This window comes from Oryzias latipes, chromosome 5 (assembly GCF_053564925.1).
Source record: "Oryzias latipes strain Hd-rR chromosome 5, Olatipes_Hd-rR_3.1".
Classification (NCBI taxonomy): Eukaryota; Metazoa; Chordata; class Actinopteri; order Beloniformes; family Adrianichthyidae; genus Oryzias; species Oryzias latipes.
Window position 1 is genome coordinate 3,743,339 of NC_136241.1, and position 22,049 is coordinate 3,765,387.

Genomic DNA, 22,049 nt, shown 5'->3' on the forward strand with positions numbered 1-22,049 from the left:
ATAAAATATTAGCAAAAAAAAAAAAACATACAAAGAAAAATGAACATTTCACATTAGTTTTCCTTCCAGGTTTTTTATCGTTTTTTGTGCTATGTTTCATATTTAAATTTTAAATATTTTCACTTGTGTCCTCAAAAAGTTCTAAATCTTTGCAATTAAACAAATTTAGCCCAAAACGTTTGAGTTATTTTAGTATTTGAAGGTTGTAATTTTCCGCCATTGGACACAGTAACTTGTACTTTGCCCCAGAGGGCAGAACAGCTGCACCCTTTCGAGATCAGCTGCCTTCCTTCAAATTTGATTGACAGGTTACACATCCAACCGGCTTCTGCCAAATGAAATGGGCGTGACTTCCGGTGCAGCAGTCCAACTTATCCAACATGGCGCTGACGTCGGATGCCTGTGAAGCGTGCTAAAACCTGCGAAAGTCGAACAGCTGTGGGTTGATTTTGTTCACGAAACTTTTACTTTAAAAAAAAAAAAGATTTGGGTTTGTTTCCTGAAACTGCTGGATTCTGTGAAATGAGAGGGAAGGAACATTCGCCGCTCAAAAAGCGCTCCCGTGCAGCAGATGACGGCCAAGGAGGAAGCTATCCTAGCGGCAAGAGGAGCGGAGTCTCAACCGGCTGCAGCGGATCCTCTCAAAGCGGCTCCGGCTCATCCCGGAGAATTTTACACAACAACAAAAGGGACATGAGGGACCTGGACCGAGAGAATTCCTCCAGTCGGACCGGCAGCTACGACTTTGGAGCCGCTTCGGGGAACAAGCCGCACGGCGGCTCCGTGGCGGACTCATCCAGGCCCGGTCCCCGCGCCGACCTGCGGCCTCCGTCAAACCCAGGAAGTGAGTACAAAACGCTCAAAATAAGCGGACTTGGCTCCGAGCTGAACAGCGAGGAGATAGAAGACGGACTTTTCCACGAGTTTAAGAAGTTCGGAGACGTGAGTGTGAAAATAAGTTGCGAAAATGACGAGAGGGTGGCGTTCGTGAACTTCAGGAGACCCGATGACGCCAGAGCGGCGAAGCACGCCCGGGGCAAGCTGGTGCTGTATGACCGTCCGCTGAAAATAGAGACCATCTACCTGAGCAAGCGCAGAAGCCGTTCGCCCATCTCCAAGGACGGCTTCCCCTCCGGACACCGACACCTCCACTCGCAGAGGGCTCTGTCTCCCACGGGGCCCGGATACAGAGACTTCCGGCTCCAGCAGTTGGCTTTGGGCCGCCTGCCTCCTCCGCCGCCTCACCTCAGAGACCTGGACAGAGACCGAGAGTTTCCCCTGTACGAGGCCAGGAACAGACCCCCGTACATCCCAGAATGTGCCGTGTTTCGAGAGGACAAGCTGATCTGTCCGGAGGATGACCAAAGGGCAAACAGGACGTTGTTTCTGGGCAACCTGGACGTTTCCGTGACGGAGAGCGACCTGAGGCGGGCCTTTGACAGGTTCGGCGTGATCACAGAGGTGGACATTAAGCGGCCGGTGAAAGGACAGAGCAACACCTATGGCTTCATCAAATTTGAGAACTTGGACATGGCTCACCGTGCCAAAGTGGCCATGTCGGGGAAGATTCTGGGCCACAGCCCAGTTAAAATTGGATATGGGAAGCCGACGCCCACAACCCGGCTGTGGGTGGGGGGCCTCGGACCCTGGGTTCCCCTCACCGCACTGGCCAAAGAGTTTGACCGCTTTGGCACCATCAGGACTATAGACTACAGGAAAGGGGAGGCGTGGGCTTACATCCAGTATGAAAGCCTGGATGCGGCTCAGGCTGCATGCTCTCACATGAGGGGCTTTCCCCTCGGGGGGCCCGACCGCAGGCTCAGAGTGGACTTTGCAGACACGGAGCATCGCTACCAGCAGCAGCAGCAGTTCATGCAGCTCCCACTCCCACTGCCACATTACGATGTGGTCTCTGAGCCTTTCTCTCACCGCCTCATGGATCCTGTGAGGATGAGGGAGCGTTCTCCTCTGCCCCCTGCTCGCTTTCGGGACCGGGATCTGTATTCCTCTGCCGAGTGGTCCGGCGTGAGCCCTCATGACAGGATCAGAGGCTTGGAACTCGTTGACCACTTGGAGAGGCGCCCAAGAGAGAAGTGGTCTATTGAGCGGGATTTGAACCGCAAAAGGAGACATTTGGACGATGGCTGGCAGCAGGAACGCTCTCCTGCTAACGGGGACTACGGTACGCGCCGCCACGCCGGGTCTTTGGAACGCAGCCCCGGAGGGAGCAGCCGCGATGGAGGTCGCTGCAGCGACGCCGAAGGCCTGCCTCCCTCAGGGAAGACCTCTCCTGGCAAAAAGAAGCAGAACACCCGCGAGGGGGCTCCTGCCGAAAAGAAGAGGAGGACACGCAGCCCCCCTGAGCTTGTGGCCACCGCTGAGAAGAACAGCAAAGGCAAAGCGGACTCCTCTAAGAGCTCAGCAAAGAAAGAACATCCATCCACAAACTCGTCTCCATCCAAGTCTGACCCTGATGGACAGAAGCTGAGTCAGGCCTGGGAGGGGGTCCTCCTGCTCAAGAACAGCACCTTTCCGACCTCCCTGCACCTCCTGGGGGGAGACATGAATTTGGCTTCCAGTCTGCTGGTGGAAGGCCCCACAGGAGGTAAAGTCTCTCAGCTGAAGATCAGCCAGCGCCTGCGCATGGACCAGCCCAAGCTGGACGAAGTCTCCCGCCGCATCAAGGCGGCCAGCTCCAGCGGGTACTCCGTCCTCCTGGCCGTGCCGGGGAGGTCTGCCGACGGCGAGGGTCAGGACAGCAGCAACTCCACGGAGCGGCCGCTGAAGAACCTGGTCTCCTACCTGAAGCACAAAGAAGCGGCCGGCATCATCAGCCTCCCGGTGGGGGGCGGCCGCGACAGAGACCACGCGGGAGTCCTGCATGCCTTCCCTCCGTGCGAGTTCTCGCAGCAGTTCTTGGATGCCTCCGCCAAAGCCTTCGCCAAATCTGAAGATGATTACATGGTGATGGTCATAATCAGAGGCGCGTCGTCGTAGGCAAAGGGGCAGGAGGGGCTGTGCTGCCCCCTGGGGACTGTTGAAGGGCCAGGCACGAATCAGGAAGTGCGGGAAGATCCGTTTTCATTCTGTGCAACCTGAATTCTGTCTTTTATTTGATGCTGGGAGCAGATTTGACAAGATGATTGATTTGTTGTCTATGCCGATAAAACAGAAGGGTTCTCCTTACAAAGCCGCTCAGAAGATTCTGTATGTACGTTTTTACATGACGCAGAAACAGTTTCAACTTTACACGCTTTTATTCAGGAAATGCATGGAGGGCAGTGGGGATCCAGTCACCCTGTAGTGTTGAATCTGCATTGAATAATTATGACGAGAGTCAATCGACGACTGAAGATTTGTAACTTTTGATAAAAAGAAACTCCTCCTTTAATGCAAAAACTTTATTCTTGTGTTGAAAGTTCCATTCCAAATGATTCTTTTTATTGTTTTTAATCGCCAGTTTCATTTGATGCCGCACAAAGAGAAACCCCGGAGCAGACTGTAGTGTTTGGGGTGTTTGTGTATCTTTTTGCACATCACTGTGGGGGTCCTGTCATGACACACAAGGGTTCACGAAGTTCTCACAGACCGCAGAGTGTAGCAGCGAGCATATTTGATCTAGAAAATGAAAAGATGGAGGCTAAAGAACGACTGAAGTGGGAAAAAAGGCAGAATCCAAAGTCGGGTTTGTGGTTATTTTACTTCAGACGGTCAGCAAACCTTAACTTTGTAGAGGATTAAGATCAAACTGCTGAGTAATGTTCATTTCTGACATATTTTATGCATTTTTTGCCCCCCCTCCCCATACAACATATTTTATTAATGTGTGATCCAAACTGGGTGACTCGTCATTTGGGTTTCATGTTCTGATGTTCTAATTCTGGTTCCTACCTGTACTAAACCACATATGTGGTCTAAACCACATGATGTCTGTCCTGCACATCTGGACCTGCCATCACCTCGGACTCGAGTGATGCAAACGCGAGGAGGGGAAGCGGTTGTCCCGCGGCGGTCCTTGAAAGAAGACTTTTTAACGCTCGCTTTTCATGCTTTAATTTGAAGTTCTGTGTTTTTTCAAAATGGGGATAAAAAAAAAATCTGTGCTGTTTGCTCTGGATATCTGCAAGAGAAGTGGAGAACATCAGTGACCTGAGAGGGTTCTCCAACTGTGAAAAAAAAAAAACACAAGTGCGGAAGGCACTTGATGGCTCTTGTCTTAATAAACATGAGTTTCCGTGGGAAACCAGAGTGCCTCGGAAGACGACTGTTGTCACCTGTTCTGTTCTGGGGATTGATTCTCAAAGCGGAGAGGCTTTCACGCCGACGGCAGGAGTCGCCGTCCGCCGAGAGGACAGGAAGTGTGAGAACCCAGCGCGGCCTCTCGGTCGGGTGTGTCCATGTTTGATTTGAGATTTGGCCGCACTAGAGTACTTTTCCAGCAAGTCTAGCGTCGCCTCCGATGTACGGCTTGTCCTGCTTTTTTTCCGGAGGCGTGCCTGAAAAGCATCAAGTTCGTCGTCTCACCGCAGGCCGTCGCCATCAGACGGCCTCTCTGGAAGCACGACTGCGAGTCCAGCAGCGCAGGGATGCAGAAAGTACGGGTTCAGCATCTGCAGCAGCTTCCAGAAGGAACGGCGCTTGTTTTAGCTCAGATTGTGACACTGGAGTTTGGAGGAGACCAGGACAGACTTCAGTCTGTGTCTGGAGTTAAAGCTCGACTTGCTGGCGCCATTTGCCTAACTTGACAAAACTTAAGGAAGAACCAATCGCCTATACGGTCTTTAACTTTTTTTGTTGAGTTTGACACTTTTGAAAAGCGTATAATATGAGACTTGATGTGGGAGCAAAGCCACGAGCTGCAGGATCTACCTGAAACTGCCGCGCTTCCTTCTGAACAGAAGGATGGAGGAGGAGGAGGAGGAGGAGCGGCGCCGGCCGGGGGTTCTGGAGGTGCGGGATACACCGGCTTCTGTTCTGCAGGTAACGTATAGAAAAGATAGAAAAAGTGCTCTAGTTACCCTGTAGCTAAACTCATGAACCAAATGTGCAAAATCTGTCAGTTCTCCTGTGATGCAACTTCTTTCCTCATTCAAACCCATTTTAATGCTTTTTTTGGTCAAATTTAGTTTGGTTTCCTGTAATTCTTGTAGTTTAACACGTAGAATGTCAAACTTAAAAAATAAAAATTGAACAGTTTTCACTGAAGTGAGTAGATAAAAAATGTGAGACAGATGGAGGAAATAACTGCACCAATTTGAAGCTTTAAAAATGTTATAAAAAATCGGGGTTGACTAAAACAGGACTGGATGTCACTCATAATCTATGCTTAGATTTACAGTTCAGGACCACATAGTTTGTAATTTAAGATCACATTAAGTTGAATTTTTGAAGACTTACATATTTTTTTTTAAATTGTCCCAAAAAAGTGTTCTTTTCTAAAAACCAAAAGCAGAAGCAGCATAAGGACTTGCTTCAAAATCAACTTTATTTTTTGATGTCTTGTGGGTGAAAATCGGTTTAAATAGGTTTTTCAAACCTAACTAGCAGATGTGTGATAAAGTTCACTTTCTCTCTAATTGACCGGCTGAAGGCCTAAACCTGGTCGGCAGCCGTGAGCGTTGCATTCGGGAGCAGCTGAGGAAAAGAGAGGAGCGACCTCAGAAAAGCTGAGAATGCCACATTGCAGGCGTGAGACGTTTGAGGCGCCGGTCAAAGGCGAAAGGAAGCCAACAGCAGGTGTTCATCTGTTTCAGGCAGATCCTCAAACGGCAGAAAAACGATTCAAACGTCAGGTTTTGTTTGGTTTTCTAACTTGTCCTGTTCAACAGCTGAGCAAACAGATGAGAGCAGAAGGCCTCTTGTGTTGGACATATTTGACTGTTACAACATGGGGTTATGAATCTCCTAACACACCAAGTGTATATTTGAATAAGCCCTTTTTGTAATTTATACTGAACTATATTCATATTAATCATATGTGTAACAGTTTTTTGTTGGAAACGTCAGTTTTATTGCGTCCAAACCCTTCAAATGTCGTTTTTGAGGGTGGATCAAATTCCCAAAGTGACTCTTACCAAACTTGTGTTGCTAGGAGGCTGGAGGGAGCTCCGAGGCAGACATCATTTTCTTACCGTACACATAACTTCTGTACTGTTTCCATCCAGCAGATCTCTACTGTAGGAGGAGGACACTGGTCACAGATCGAGGTATGTGACCCAAAACGGGTCATAAAAATGAACCAGACCCATTCAGAACTGTGTCACAGATGTCTTCAGGTAGTTTTTATCAACGCCGGGACTGAGGTGGCGCCAGTGAGTCCTTCCACAGGCGGGATGTCGCCGTCGGTCATCCTGATGGGTCGTCCGGATCGCCGCTTGAAATGTGAAGTGACAGCGAGTGGAAAACTGCCCCTCAGGTGAACTCAGCGGTCAGTCCATCTTTGTCAGCTTTGACAGCTGGCTAAAGCGTTGTGTCCGATCTCCTCATGTCATGTCCTCCTTTCTGCTCCTTCAGGTCGCGTTCTGTGGCTCCAAACACCGTCCTTTGCTCTCCATCTGTCTTCCAGAGAAGCTGCTTCTCCGAGTATTGAACGTGTTTAACCGACGCTCAGAGGAAGGAGAGGATCCATCCTTCCCACCGACCAGATTAGAGAAAACTCCTGTCTGATTCATCAGAAAACTGAAACCAGGTGAGTGAGACTTGTTCCGAATATTGTTTTTTATTATTCTGTATTTTGTACATTTGTATTCAAATTTGTATTTGAGTTTGCTGAAATAAAGGAAATGTTTCTAAAGTGCACCGCTATTGTGTCTTTTTGACCTCATGGGTCTGTTGTTCCTGACTGTAACAGTTTGCTGAAGGCGTTCAGCTCAAGAACGAGATGTTTCACACAAACACGGATCTAAACCGTATCTGTTCACATAGCAGCGATGTAAAGCACGCCGCTACTGGACTCTAGAGTGATGAACCGCGCATTTCCATCTGACAATCTATTGGATGAGTCTGGGGAACGCAACGTTTCAGACTACACTTCTGGAAGAAAGGTCAAAAATAGCTATAAACTCTCTCCTCAACCTTGTGGACAGCCTTCCCAGAAAAGGTGAAGCTGTAGTAGCTGATAAAAGGTGGAACGACATCATATAGAGCTCCATAGGTCTGGAATGGGATGGTACTTCAGTTCATAGGCAAGTGAGTGAATGCTTTGGGTAATGGAGTGTATTTTATACACAGTTGCCATGATCCAGCTCTTATCAGATCAAGTGCATTAATAAAGAATCTATAGCTGCATGAAGAGACTGAATATGTCAAGAAATCACAATCAAGCAGGTAAACCACTCTACCACAGACCGGTACTTCACTCTAAATCAACTTAATCATTTAAACATGCGCCTATCATTTTATCTAAAGCAAAAGTCAAACGGGTGAAATTACTATGAACTTATTTATATTTTATATCACCATCAATGTTTGTGTCAAAGAATCAGAGCTGCAGATTTCTTCTCTCAGTTGCATCGTTTGGTGATTTTTGACGACTGCCTTCAATAGAAGAAGCACATCTGCTTCCACTCATAGTTTTGTCTAAGTCAGCTTTTTTTTGGTTTACTGATGTAAAGAAAAAAGGTCATATTGATCTTCCAGACAAAATTCATTTTTATAATGAAATTATATTTAAAAAAAAGAATCTTCCTTTTATTGTTTCAGCAAACCTGACATTAAATATATATATGTGTCTATATATATATATATATATGTATATATTTTATATGTGTGTTATATATGTGTGTGTTCTATCTATCTATCTATCTATCTATCTATCTATCTATCTATCTATCTATCTATCTATCTATCTATCTATCTATCTATCTATCTATCTATCTATCTATCTATCTATCTATCTATCTATCTATCTATCTATCTATCTATCTATCTATCTATCTATCTATCTATCTATCTATCTATCTATCTATCTATCTATCTATCTATCTATCTATCTATCTATCTATCTATCTATCTATCTATCTAACATTTTTTAATATCCCTTGAAAATATTTTGATTATTAATACATTTCTGGATAGACCACTGAAAAAGTATTTAAACAAAATTGTGGAAAATAAAGGAATTCTAGGTGGAATTTTAGTTTCACGTGTTTCTGAATGGAGGCTGCACTATGGTGTAGTGGTTAGCACCCTTGCCTCACAGCGAGGGTCTCCTGATTCAAACCCAGCTGTGTAGAGTCTGCATGTTCTCGTATTAGTTCAATGAAGTTCATAGTGTCTGGATTACTATCTGGCCTCTTAGGTTCTTCTGTTATCAGACACAGTTGTGTTTTTTCACATACCTGACATGTTTCAAATGTGAAAAATTGGGAAAGATTGTGAAAAAACACAATTGTGTCTGATGTGAAAAAACACAATTGTGTCTGATGCCAAAAGAACCTAGAGAGGTCTGCACGTTCTCCTCGAGCATGGGTGGGTTTTCTCAGGGAACTTTGGCTTCCTCCCACTGTCTAAGGTTAATTCAGAGGTTAATTTGGGACTACAAGTTACCCGTAGGTGTGCAGGTGAGTGTGTGGTTCTGCTGCAGCCTGGCGCCAAGTTCAGGGTGTGGCCTGGCTTTTCACCCCACAGGAGCTGGGTTTTCTCTCGTGACCCGGAAAGGGTCAAGTTCTGTAGATTTGTGGATATTTGTGAATCCCATCAGGCTACAGGAGACCACTAGATGGCAGTCAGTACCCCAAAGTGATGTTCTCATTGCATCTTTTTCATTGTGCAGTGGGGGTGGGGGAGGGGGCTGAGCAGAGGATGAGTCATCTCACTCAGAATTCAGTCCTTCAACCACAGTCCTTCATTGTCGGCTGGCTCTTCTGCTGATCAGAGATTTTTTCCGCCGACAGCTGCACGTCTTCTATTTATAATCTGCTAGTTTATTTATAAAGAGAGTGAATCTCAGCCTTTGAACGCCCGGAGCACAACCCTGCTGAGCGTATGTGGAACCGGTTGTTTGTGATCCTCAACCCTAAAATACCGTCAAACCCATTCTGCTTTGTTGTGGTTCATTTTACAAATAGCCCCCACGCCTGATTGTGAGTAAACACAGTAACATGAAAAAGCTGCCCCCGCAGACCTCAAAAGGCGAGTTAGCAGCCGGTGACAGAGGTTTCATTCACAAAAACGCCCTCAACTACCCCTCTTTCCTAAGCAAAGGGCAAAATAACACAACCCTTTAAACTCCAATAAAAGTTGTGTTTTTAACATTTCTTTCATGATGTAGGACATTAGGAAATTAAAATTTAAAAAGCATTTCTGAGTATTTATTTATTCAAAATGTTGTGAATCAGGAGCAAACAAAAAGATGCCATTTGAAAAAGTGTAACCCTTGTGCTATCCTAGGCACTTTAACGTTGGGAGTTGGGTCATCTAGACCCACTAGACAGCGCTCTGAACCTTTTTTCTTCAATGATTTGTGATCTTCACTGGTGTCCATGGATTACATGAAATCTTTCCACCTTTATCCACCTTTGTCATGGTAGGGAGAACACGTCAATGGAAGGGGGGCGGTCATAGGATAGGACAAGGGATAAGCTGCTACGGAGCCCCAAATCATTCATAATTTAACAAATTAATATGACCTTGTGCAATCACATAATAATTTAAAATCTGAGTGCAGGTTTTTCACAATTATCTTTTTATAAATTTAGGAGAGATTTATTGGTTGATTGTGTGATTGCACATGGTCATATTTACTTTTTAATTATGAACAATTTGAGGATCCATAAGCTCCCTGCTCTGCTCTATTCTGTTGCATCCACTTGCAGACAAATAGATCCATGAACGTCTTTGTCTTCTGAGCTGGAATCTGGATCTAAACCGTACGGCTGGGTAGCTCCAATATTGTTCACAAATTTGGTTGCATCGCTAATGTTAGGTCGGGTGTGTGGGACGCTGTTAAGTGGCGGGAGAGCACGTAAACAGACGGATGATGGGAAGGGGGTGGGCTTACTCCATGCCAACAGTCCCGCCCAAAACCTGGAGACATATTTCTGTTGAACCACCTCCGCACTGCAGAAACTACGTCCCAGAAAACAATTTTTTTTTTTTAATTTTGGCTAAGAGTATCCTAATCATAATTTAAAGACCCCTGGAAACTGTAAATATCTTGAGATCTGACACAGCCTTGAAACGGTTGTAGCTGTCCCTCTATGGCACAGAGAAAGCTCACTAATGTATTGCCTCAGAATATTGCCAGAAGTGAGTTAATGTGATGGGAAGAGGAATACAGCGGAATACACTCGGTGCGGTTTTCCATCTCAGCCATAAGTGCTTAACAAGAAACTCGGTCCCTGAAGTGAAACAAGACTGAGGGTCAGACGTTCAACAGAACCAAAGTTTATCCATTGAGAAAGTTAAACCCACTTTCTTTTCTTTTCTTTTGGTCTTAATTGTTTGATCAACACGGATTTAAACCAAGAAAGCTGCAAGTACTCATATCAAGGCTGGTGTTCTGTTTTATTTTAGTCATTTACAGTACAGACCAAAAGTTTGGATACACCTTCCCATTCATTTGAATGGGGTCGGTACTGAATGTCATCAAATACACAACAAATGATACATATAGTGACAGCGACATTAAATGAACAGAAAAGAGGGAAAATGTAAATGTGCCAGTGGTAAAAAAAACCCCACTCATTTCATCATTAAATAAAAACAGTCCAAACTGTTTCCTGCAGAACATTTTCAACACTGTAAGACACATAATTTCAATTAAAGATCTAAAAGTGCCTGTTTATGCTGAACATCTGCAAACTAAAAACTTTTTGTTCATTTAGAATAAATAGAGACATCTCAGTGATTTGTTCCCATTGTTTCTACCAATCATTATATTACAAGTTTAATATGTAAAAATGCATTCAATCTTGTGAGATTGGTGGTGAGATTTAATAACATTTTACTTTTACCCACTCATTATTTGAGCCCTTTTTGTTCATCATGTTTATTGAACTATTTTATTCAAATCCCGTCATCAGTCAGGTTTGGCTTTTCCTCATGATCTGCAGCAGTCTTCACATATGCAGGTCTTTCTCAATTCACAGCCAGACTTTACTGCATTTTTGTTTCACCAAAGAGAAGAAGAATATTCACTTTATGTTTGTTTAACGTTGTTGAAGACGTACGTGTCAAAACAGAAGATGGTTACAGCACTGCAGCTCTGAATTCTACACCAAACAGAAAGATGACTTAAACAGAACAGCAATAACGACTCTGATGTGAAACATGCCGTTTCTGAGGATACATTCGGTGTTTTGGATGGTAGAGTTTATCCCCCATAGTTTATGGGGTTCCGTTTTGGCCAAAAATATGTCTTTGCATCCACTGTCAATGTCTACCGAACGGGATCATTGAACATTGGTTCAAGCGCTTTACAGTCACAGTCCTATTCACACACCGATGGCGGCTCTGCTGCCGAACACTGGCGCCAACCTCCCAACAAAGGCAAGGGGGGGTTCAGTGTCTTGTCCAAGGACACTGCAACACATGGACGGGCCAGGTGGGAATCAAACCTGCAATTTTCTTGATCAGACGTCAACCAACCTACCACTGCACCACGGCAAATGTTTGATTAGTCTTAAAATTGTGTATGAACTACACTTTAAACTAAACTTCTTTTTATGTATTTGTTGTGTCTGCTTTTGTACTTCATCCTATTGGTGTTTATTGCAAACATTGTTGTGTAGACACAGTTTGATCTATTGTTAGACTCTCTTTAGTTGACGGTATTCCTCCAGCTTTAGAAAAGCAGCAATGGCTGCAGGGTCTGCGCTGGTGTTTGACCTCTGTGAGGCGACCTGGACGCCTTTAGCCTGGATTCACTCGGTTTAACACATGAATCACATGAAAACCTTTGGGTCAAAAGTTGCTACCTTACTTATGAAGTTGAAAAACAGAAAAGACATTCAGCAAGTCTGTGTGTTCGTGTTTGTTTACTGGACCTAATCTCAAAAGCAGACAGCTTTTAGTAGAGATAATTTTAACCGACTCTTTCAAGGTACGTTTAGGATTTGAAAAACATCCTGAGTTCAGGAGAAGACTTCAGCCCGGCCTTTGTATCATTGTTAGAGTGGAGTAGAGTAGAGCTTTATTTGCCAAATGCACAGATATGTCGCAGCACATATACATTGGAATTCTTGTGCATTTCCCCTCAAGTAAAAAAAACACTGTACACAAGGAAATAAAGATCAAATAATAATAACGATAACAAGTAAAAGTAGTTGAAGGGGTTTTAAAACTTTCATATTGTACGTAGTATTATTGCACATGTTGTAGAGAATAAAAGGGATTCTCAAACTCAGTCCAGCTTTGACTTTTAAACAGATGTGGATGGGAATTTAACATTTACTAAAGTAACGTTTTGTGGAAAGACGTTGTCTTAGAGTACAATTCTCCAGCATTACTTTAACTGAATTAGATTAAAGATAAATCAGTGTTTTTACTCAGCTACAATTGGTTACTTTCTATTCCTTAGTCACATTTGTACTTTTTATTGTAGGATTTCACCCAAATACTATTGGCATATAGTTTTAAAAAAAAGGAACTTTTGCTGAATCACAGCATCATAGGGCAACGACGTGGAAAAACAGACACAAAGCCGGTAACCACTCGACATTTTCTCTGCAGTGAAAGGTCTGGAGTCAGATGTTTTGGTCTGTTCAGAGGAAAATCAGCCAAAGCAAACATGGTAAATGCAAACATACCATATTTTCTGCACTATAGGGCGCACCAGATCATAAGGCACACCGTCAGTGAATGGGCAACTTTTGAACCTTATGTCATTTATAACATGCACTCAACTATAAAGTGCTTTAAGCCAGACAAAAAAAAATCAGAGCTGAGTTTGCCAGAGACTTAAAGTAACTAAGGTCACAGTAACTCTAAAACTTGTTTGTAACTCACTAGACATTAGCCGCATTAGAAGGGATCGGCGCGTTTGCAACTCGTAAAAAGTCAGACTGTTACGGTTAAAACAAACCATGTGACCATGCTGACTCCAACCCCTGTTGGTAACATGAAAAAAAAAACACATTCAACACGGCTACATGTTAGCTGCATTAGCCTATTCACCCAAACGGGTTTGCAACTTTTGACAGAGCGTTGTCCTCTCAGAATCACTTCAACGTCGATAAACACAACCAGAAATAATGCATACTTCAGTTCAAATGTTTGTTTTAATATATGATAAAAAGACATATTAAATAAATTGACATTTTCCATGTGGCAGAAATCTAAAATGCTGTGATGAAAATGAGTCAAAGCAACAAATCTAGTCGTTAAATTGTCTGATGAGTCTTTTTCTTATTGACACGTTAAATTTTTGATTAAACTAATTTAAAAATACTTTTGGAAATCTGGATAATGAGATGTAAGTCTGGTGTTTAGACTTGAAATGATAAGGATTGATTTCTAACATAAAGTTGAAATTTTAAAAGCAATAATTAATCACAGTAGTGTGTCGACGGTGTCATACACACAGATATATGTACTCATTCATCATACAACTATTTAGGTGTTGATTATATTGCATAAGGATAATTGCTATAACATCACATCCTGCGAAACCTGTAGTAAAGCAGGGATGTAAAAGCTCAGCCTCTGAGTATCATGCAGTAACAGTTGGGTTCTGGAAGTTCTGGATCAACAAGTTCAACTTTAAGGAACTTTGGTAAAAAGTTTCCTCTTTTCACAATCATCCTCGCCTCTAAAGAGGCTCCGCCTCATGCAGTCAGTCAGCAGGTTAAACATTAAACCTCTTTGAAGACCCACTCTGATGAAAAGTGTGTTCATGGTGTTTTTAACATTCTCTTGTGGCATTTCTAAAGAAAAGCAATTCGGGCCATTTAATTATTCAAATGGTTGTGAAGCTGGAGCAGGAAAAAAAATGCTTCTGTGTGACGTACAAATTACTACGGCAAGCCACAAGCTCCCTGCTCGCTCCATTCTGATGCATCCACAGACAGATCCACGTGCATGTTTGTCTTCCTCGTCCGAGCTGGATTCTGGATCAGAACTGTAGAACTGGATTGCTACGATCCTGCTCGCTATTATTGTAACAAAAATGTTAAGTTGAAGTTGTGAGGGGCTGCAAGCTAGTGGGAGAGTGTGTAAACAAAGGGATGTCGGGAAGTAGAGCTGGGCTTACTCTGCTCACAGGTTTTTTTAATTGGGCTAAAAACTGCAAAATCATAAATAAAAGACCACTGGGAACGCTTTTAAAATAGATCAAAAGATGATCGGAGTGGGTCTTCGTGCTGCAACTTTTTGAGAATGTTCCACTCAACTCATATCAGTATTTTTAAGCTGTGATTCCTTAAATTCACACTTTAGCCACATTTAGCCTGATTTTTATCTTAAATATGCAGCTTTTTGCAATAATAATATTGCTTTTCTACTCTGAATGCGAACCAAAGTGTTGTTTTAAAGGTTCATAACTTTGAAATATTGTTCACGTTGAAAGCTGTTCCTGTTGTTTACACCACCATGGGAGCATCAGAGCACACTGACTCACTGTCCGAGCCTCTCCTCTTCCTCCCGTCTTCTCCCTCGTTCTCTTCTCCAATGGGATTCAGATTCCCGTTTTGCTCCGGCATGGCTGCATGCCTGCCGGCCTGAGAAAGGTTTTCATCCGAGGAGTGGAGACTTCCTCTGAAGTCCTCCTTCTCGGCGTCCTGATCTGTGCAGCAGGCGCAGCGGCAGGGAGTGAAATACAGATAAAAGAACACCATGACCACACTCACCAGGCACCCCACCAGGGTGGTGTAGGCTGTATTAATGTTCTCTAGCCCACCACTCATAGTGGAGTTAAACACCACTACAGTTACATGCAGAGTCTCATTCAGCGAGTCACTTGTGGCGTAGCAGGTGTAGATTCCAGAGTCCTCTACTTTGAGAGCCTCGATGAGGAGGCTGCCGTCAGAGCGCATCACAGCCCGTGTGACTTCCTGTGGCGGTGTGACATTTCTGGGTAATTCCCATCTTTTCAGCATGCTCCTCTGCTTTGTGTCACACTCCAGTACCAGGGACTGTCCCAGATAGGCCTCCTCTTTCAGACCTTTGACCTCACTGCAATTCAAGTGAGCCCTGTGCAGATCCAGGATGAGCATGGTTGTTTTACGCAGGCTGGGTATCACACACGTGTGGCTGCTTGTGAAGTCCATGGCCGAGGTGAGATCTTTGATGTACCAGTGCGCCACCAAGTCATATAACTCACAACTGCAGCTCAGTGGGTTGTTGTGGAAGAAAACTCCAGAGCCGATCCAGGCAGGCAGAGCCAGAAGATCACTGATCGGGAGGCTTTTGATGCGGTTGGAGGAGACGTCCAGTAGTTTCAGACTCTCTAGGCGGGTTTGCTCCTTCACCAGCTCCAAGGGGAAGCGTGAGATGCGGTTGTGGCTCAGGTAGACCCTTTGCAGAAGCATGAGCCCGGAGAAGGCACTGCGATCTATTTGAGAAATGTTGTTCTTATACAGAAGCAGCACCTGGAGCTGCTCCAGCGGCTCAAAGATCAACTCGTCCAACTGACGGAGGTCGTTGAAGGAAAGGTCCAGGTAGTGAAGGTTGGTCACATGCAGAAAGGCCTCGGAGGAGAGGAAGTTGAGGCCGTTGTTGTTGAGCAGTAACCTCTGCAGGCTGTCCAGACGTGTGGAGGTCCAGCCAGCTCGAAGCCTGGTGATGGAATTGAAGCTGAGGTCCAGCACGGTGGTGTATCGTGGAAGGGAGGTGGGAATGTTGCTTAAATTTGCTTTAGAGCAGCTGATGATGTTACTGGCACACACACAAGTCTTTTTGCAGTCCAAGGGGGGGCCTACTGGCTGCCTCTGGACGCTGACTGATGGCAATAACAATAAAAGCTGCAGAAGAGCAAAAAGGCATTTCCTCAACCCTGCAGGAGGGATGCATCTGCAGAGTGGGGCCCCCATGGTGCAGGATTAGACACTGCAGAACAGTCTTCAAGCTGTTGGGACAGTATTAATAAATCAGTACAGCTGAGACATCAAACTAACAGCCTTAAACAAATATTCTGCTCCTGCAGCTCCTCTGCAGCTGCACTGATGGAAAAGTTCAGTCCCGTAGCAGAGGGTTGTTTTGCTTTAGCATAAAGGATTAGGGGGCAGACGTCCCACCTTACCTTAGGCCGGACAAAACAACGTTCGCAGAGAGGATCCGGCACAGGAGCGACGCCTCTTCTTCATGTCAGCAGCAGCGGCTCCTTCTGCCAGTCACGGTGTCGGACAGCAGCTGCTCTCTGGGGAGGAGGCGCTGATCGGAGAGCCGGGAGGGGGGTGTCTCACCTCCCTCCTGCCTCCCAGATCCAACCGGCTCAGAATTTCCTAATCTAACAGGGAGTTTCCTCTTTAAAATATGGGATCGGCAGAAAAAGACTGTCTCTGCCAGAGCTATTTGGTGTATTTCTGTGTTCAAAGGGTGGGCATTTCCCCCAACACCCAGTTACCCTTTTACTCTGATCATCTCATCACCTTGCTAAAGGACAGTCCCTGTGGGGCCTGCAGCATTCCATGAAGGACGTGATTTGCATGCAGAGGAGGACAGATCAGTAACGCAGCTGTGATTTATGAGGCAAACGGAAGACGTGATTCACAGGAAAGAGCAGACGGTCAGTGTGGAAACGCACAATACTCAATATTTGAAACATATTTTTAAAAGCTATTTTAAAATGTCTGTGGTGTAAAGTTGCAGAGTTTTGATTTATGATTGACACTTTACTGAAACTGTTATGGGATATCAAGTAAAGAAAATGTAAAATATGAAAAATTGAAACTTCTGAGGAAAATATTATATGTTTATGACGTTAATTAGTGATATTCAATCAGTAAAGAATATTTCTACTTTAGTTTTTAACAATGATTTAAGGTGGAGTGGTGTTCCCAGTGGTCTTTTATTTAGGATTACGCCATTTTAGCCAAAGTCTAAAAACCTGTGTTGTAGAACATAGAACAAATTCAAAAAAACCTTTTGTTATTTCTGGGACATAGTTTCTGCAGAGCGGCAGAGGTTTATTCGACATTTTCCTCTGAGTTGTGGGCAAACAACCTTCACAGTCCAATTCTGCTGTTTTGACTCTTCCACCGCTAGCTTACAGCCCCTCACACCCCCAACCTAACATTACTGGTGCAACAGCCTAGTAGCGTTGCACTAACTTGACCAGCTCAGTGGCTTTGTGGTAGAGTGTCCGCCCTGTGACCGGAAGTCGTGAGTTCAAATCTGGGCTGACTCATACCAAAGTCTCTATAAATGGGACCTTTTTGCCTCCCTGCTTGACAATCAGCATTAAAGGATTGGATTGGGGGGTTGATCCACCAAATGGTTCCCGAGCGTAGCTGTGTCTGCAGCTCACCGCTCATGGGTCAAATACGGAGACCAATGCGACGGCTAGTGGTGCTTCAACAGAAATGGTGAGCAACATTGGAGCTGTCCATCATGTCGTCTAAAGAAGCTCCACCAGTATCAGTTACCACTGAAACCAGAAAGAAACATTAAACCTCTTCAAAGACCCACTTGGACAAGTCACCAAACCCCACATGGGTCCTGGTGGGGATGGGTTGGTGGGTTGGTGCCAGTGTTCACCGTGTGTGTCCGCGGGTTACAGCGCTTTGGGCCTTCAAAGAAGGTGGTAAAGTGCTAAACAAGTACATGCCCTTTAGCATTTTCTCTTTTTTTAAATGGATTTAAACACTTTCCCGGTGTGACATCATTTGTTGTCTCTTATTCTTTTAGAAGGTTCCTGTGTGGTGGGTGTGGCCCAAAAGGTTTCAAAATAAAGTTAAGATAAGAGCTATTGTTTTATCATAAAAGCTATTGACAGTTGTGCCAGGTAAATCTGTCTCTTCTTCTTTTAACTTTTTTTTTTTTAAGTTCTTCAGGTGAAAGATGGAACCAGTCTGGAATTTTTTGGTTTCCAAACTTTTGTATGGTAAAATTATTTACTTTTTTTATGCTAAAATAAATCTTGCAACCAAATTTTACAAATTTTTGGAATTTTAAAGGTTTGAAGTAAAAATAAAATAAAACCGTTATTTGGTCTTTGAACACATAAATATTTATAGTGCTAATTTCTATTTCTCAATTTGCTTGTTTACCTCTCTCCGGTGTGTGATTTCCCCTCATCCTGATTAAAGTGCTTTTCCTTTCTCATGGCCGATTGTGATTCAGGTTTGAGTTTCAGGTTGAGGCCGATCCAGTCAGATGTTTGTTGAGTTGGGAAGCATCAAATATCAGTGTTGATTCAGGCTCCCGCCTGAGAACATTCAGCTCCTGTTTATGGTAAATAACCTGCAGGACTGAGGCAGCCACACAAAGCAATATTAGTATTAATATTAAAATAAAGAGGTAATCAACAATCAGAAACGTGATTTTTACCCAATCTTCTGATTCTTAACACACTTTTTAGCTTCTTTGATTTGCTTTTGTTTTATACTGGCCTGTCAGCGGGACTGACCCTTTAAATCAGTAGGAAGCAGCTTGAAGAGAATAGATTATACAGTTTTGGGAGTGAGATTATAATCTGGTTGCTGTCTTTAGCCCTTGTGCTGTCTTATGCCTTGGAGGCATATTAACATTGAGAGTGGGGTCATCTAGACCCACTAGACAGTGCTCTGAACCTTTTTTCTTCAATGATTTGTGATCTTCACTGGTGTCCATGGATTACATGAAATCTTTCCACCTTTATCCACCTTTGTCATGGTATGGAGAACACCTCAATGTGAGGGTACAAGAAAGATAGCACAAGGGTTATACTAATTGGTTTTTAAGCCAGTGATTGGACCGAAGATGATTCATTTTCCTTCCGTAATGTCTTCTGTGATGTACCTCAACAGATAAAGCAAAACTCAATCCACTTTTCAATTCCATCTGCCTTTATTTATTCATTTATTGATAATGTACAACTTTCCTATGAACTAAAGTTCCATTAAAAAATTCCGAATAGTTTTTAAAATTAGATTGTTATTCTAGTTTTCTACTGTTATTAATCCTGAATTTGTCCATGTAAATGTGTGTCTCTGTGCATGACAATTTAACAACTAAATTTGTTGCTTTGACTCGTTTTCATCACAGCATTTTAGATTTCTGCCACATGGAAAATGTCAATATGATGATTATTTAATGTGTCTTTTTATCATGCTTTTAATAATGCAGCACATTAAAACAAACATTTGAACTGAACTATGCATTATTTCTGGTTGTGTTTGTTGACCTTGAAGTGATTCTGAGAGGACAACGCTCTGTCATAATGTCCGTTTTTTTGTAGGAGTTGCAAACCCGTTTGGGTGAATAGGCTAATGCAGCTAACATGTAGCCGTGTTGAATGTGTTTTTTTTTCATGTTACCAACAGGGGTTGGAGTCAGCATGGTCACATGGTTTGTTTTAGCCGTAACAGTCTGCCTTTTTACGAGTTGCAAACGCGCCGAACCCTTCTAATGCGGCTAATGTGTAGTGACAGTTACTGTGACCTTAGTTACTTTAAATCTCTGGCAAACTCAGCTCTGATTTATTTTTGTCTGGCTTAAAGCACTTTATAGTTGAGTGCATGTTATAAATGACATAAGGTTCAAAAGTTGCCCATTCACTGACGGTGTGCCTTATGATCTGGTGCGCCCTATAGTGCAGAAAATATGGTATGTTTGCATTTACCATGTTTGCTTTGGCTGATTTTCCTCTGAACAGACCAAAACATCTGACTCCAGACCTTTCACTGCAGAGAAAATGTCGAGTGGTTACCGGCTTTGTGTCTGTTTTTCCACGTCGTTGCCCTATGATGCTGTGATTCAGCAAAAGCAGCATTGAACCCACATTTTTACATAACGTATCCAGTTACAACAGGAGGTCTGAACTCACAGACACCCACTGGGGCAGTGTGCTCACACACTACATTAGAAAAGAAATCGCATGTTGGATCACGTTTCAAGTGGAGTTGTTTGGTTTGTTGGGCTTTCGCGTTTTATGGCAGCATTGAAGTCAAGATTTTTTAAGGGCAAAGTTGGAATAAAAACATTAGAAACAGAAAAGCGAATTTGTTTTTAATGAAAGAAGAGTTAAAGGATTTTCCACAGAAAATAATCCAACAATCCATAGAATAACCAAGATTATTTAGACGTGAGGACATGAATAAACGTACTAAGCCTTGTGCTATCTTGTGGGGTCCAGATGACCCCACTCCCAACATTAACGTGCCTCAAAGCTGAACCTTTTTTCTTCAATGATTTGTGATCTTCACTGGTGTCCATGGATTACATGAACTCTTTCCACCTTTATCCACCTTTTAGATTGTTATTCTAATTTTCTACTGTTATTAACCCTGAAGTTGTCCGTGTAAATGTGTGTCTCTGTGCATGATGGACACAACGGGACCATCTCCTAAATAAAGATGAAAATCTGCTTTTGGCTTTGACCTTTTGTCCCTCCTGAACTATGAAACAGGGATTACACTGCCACCTTCTGGTGTAGGCAGGAAATTCAGCTCCGAGTTCTACTGCAGAGCAGAGAAGAATCTAAAAGGAATTTAACACAATTGAACATATGGAGAAAAGAATCCATGCATGATTTTACCTTAAATCATAAATGCCATAAAAATATACAAAAATTGTTTTCTAATTTCGGTAACATAAACCCAATAAAATCAGAGATGCAATTAAAAAGTTTTTTGTGATACATTTCACAATATTTGTAAAACGTGTTTTAAAACCTCAGAACATTACTAAGTTTATAGCTCCATGTAGAGAGATGTGATGTGTTACGTAAAATGACAAAATTTTAGGGCTGTAGAAAATAATTTTTTTAGCAAAAGATTTGCATTTTTACTTTCCATGTTTGTCAAGATGTAAAGAGTTTATTAAAACTATGAAATTATAGGGAAAAAAGTGACAGTAGTTCAAAAAGTGATTATTGTGAAAAATTAAATGCAATCCGTTTAAAAACAACTATGAAGCTAATTTAACCTTGTTGGTCTCACTTGTGGGTATTCAAACACAAACATGCAGCCCTACAGTCTCTGCTTTTCTTTGTGTACGTTTAAAAAGCGCCAAAAAAAGACATCAGGGTAAATGGGGACAATAGAAACACCACACCTCTATGGTCTATAGAGGTGTAGGAAGTGTTGCACTCTGCAACCTTGAAGAGTAAAAGAGCCTTTTAGGCCTGAGTCTTTCTGATCAGGAGCCATGAAATCCTATTTTATCCCATAAGACAACGTGATACTACTTTGCACTGATTGCATATTTTTTTACATAATGAATAATTATTATAAAAATCGTTTTTTTCTTTTTCTTTTTACTTTTGATAGGAGGTCGTATGACTTCCTTTCAAAAATAAACAACTTCCTGTGGCAAACAGGATCATCAGGGCAGCTAAAGTTCTCCTGTGGTTTTAAATGATGCAAAACAAGAATGACAGTTTCTCCTGTTATATCTTAGCTCTACTGTGGTGAGGCATCATCTTTTTTCCTATTTACTACTGCTGTTAACTCCGACATAATCATTAATTCATTGGTATCTTGAAGTTAGTTATTTTACTTTTAAGAGCACCTCAACCATAAATTGATCAACTTTTCTAATCTAAATTAAATCAATGCTGACCCTTTTTATATTAATATTATTTTATTTTTCTTTAGCCATATAGCCACAGAGCCACAATAGATGGGTGAAAAAAGGCACTTGTGGCTCCAGAGCCTCAGCTCCAGACCCCTGAACTAGGAGAAGATACTTGTCTTAGTAAAATAAACTTTTCTGAAACATGAAGGAATCAAGCACAAGAAAATGTGTCGTCAATTTTAAAAATGACTAAACAAACAAACCTAAACCTATAATTTATGGCTTTTCTATAAACATTACCTTCTTTTATAATCAATAAAAAGTTGACTGAACATATTTACAGCTGCAGTCAAAAGTCCAATTTGTGGATATAAATGATTGGTGTAGGCAGGGTCACATTCTTTGATTTCTCCAGTGCGTTCAACACCATCCAGCCCTGCTTACTGGGTGAGAGG

General features: G+C 42.9%; 1 protein-coding gene and 1 pseudogene across 2 annotated transcripts; one reads left to right on the forward strand and one right to left on the reverse strand.

Moving 5' to 3' along the window:
* The first annotated feature begins 338 nt into the window (after positions 1-338).
* Positions 339-4,259, forward strand: LOC101166467 (RNA-binding protein 15 pseudogene; annotated as a pseudogene). Its single transcript, XR_908735.4, has one exon. The product of XR_908735.4 is annotated as an RNA-binding protein 15 pseudogene (transcript).
* A 7,857-nt stretch (positions 4,260-12,116) lies between these two features.
* On the reverse strand, positions 12,117-16,569 carry LOC101166711 (amphoterin-induced protein 1-like). The gene is made up of 2 exons (XM_011474626.4): positions 16,178-16,569; positions 12,117-16,003 (listed from the first exon to the last, which is right to left on the reverse strand). Exon 2 carries the CDS (start codon positions 15,966-15,968, stop codon positions 14,520-14,522), a length of 1,449 nt encoding a protein of 482 aa, XP_011472928.1. The 5' UTR covers positions 15,969-16,003; positions 16,178-16,569; the 3' UTR covers positions 12,117-14,519.
* Positions 16,570-22,049: the final 5,480 nt, after the last annotated feature.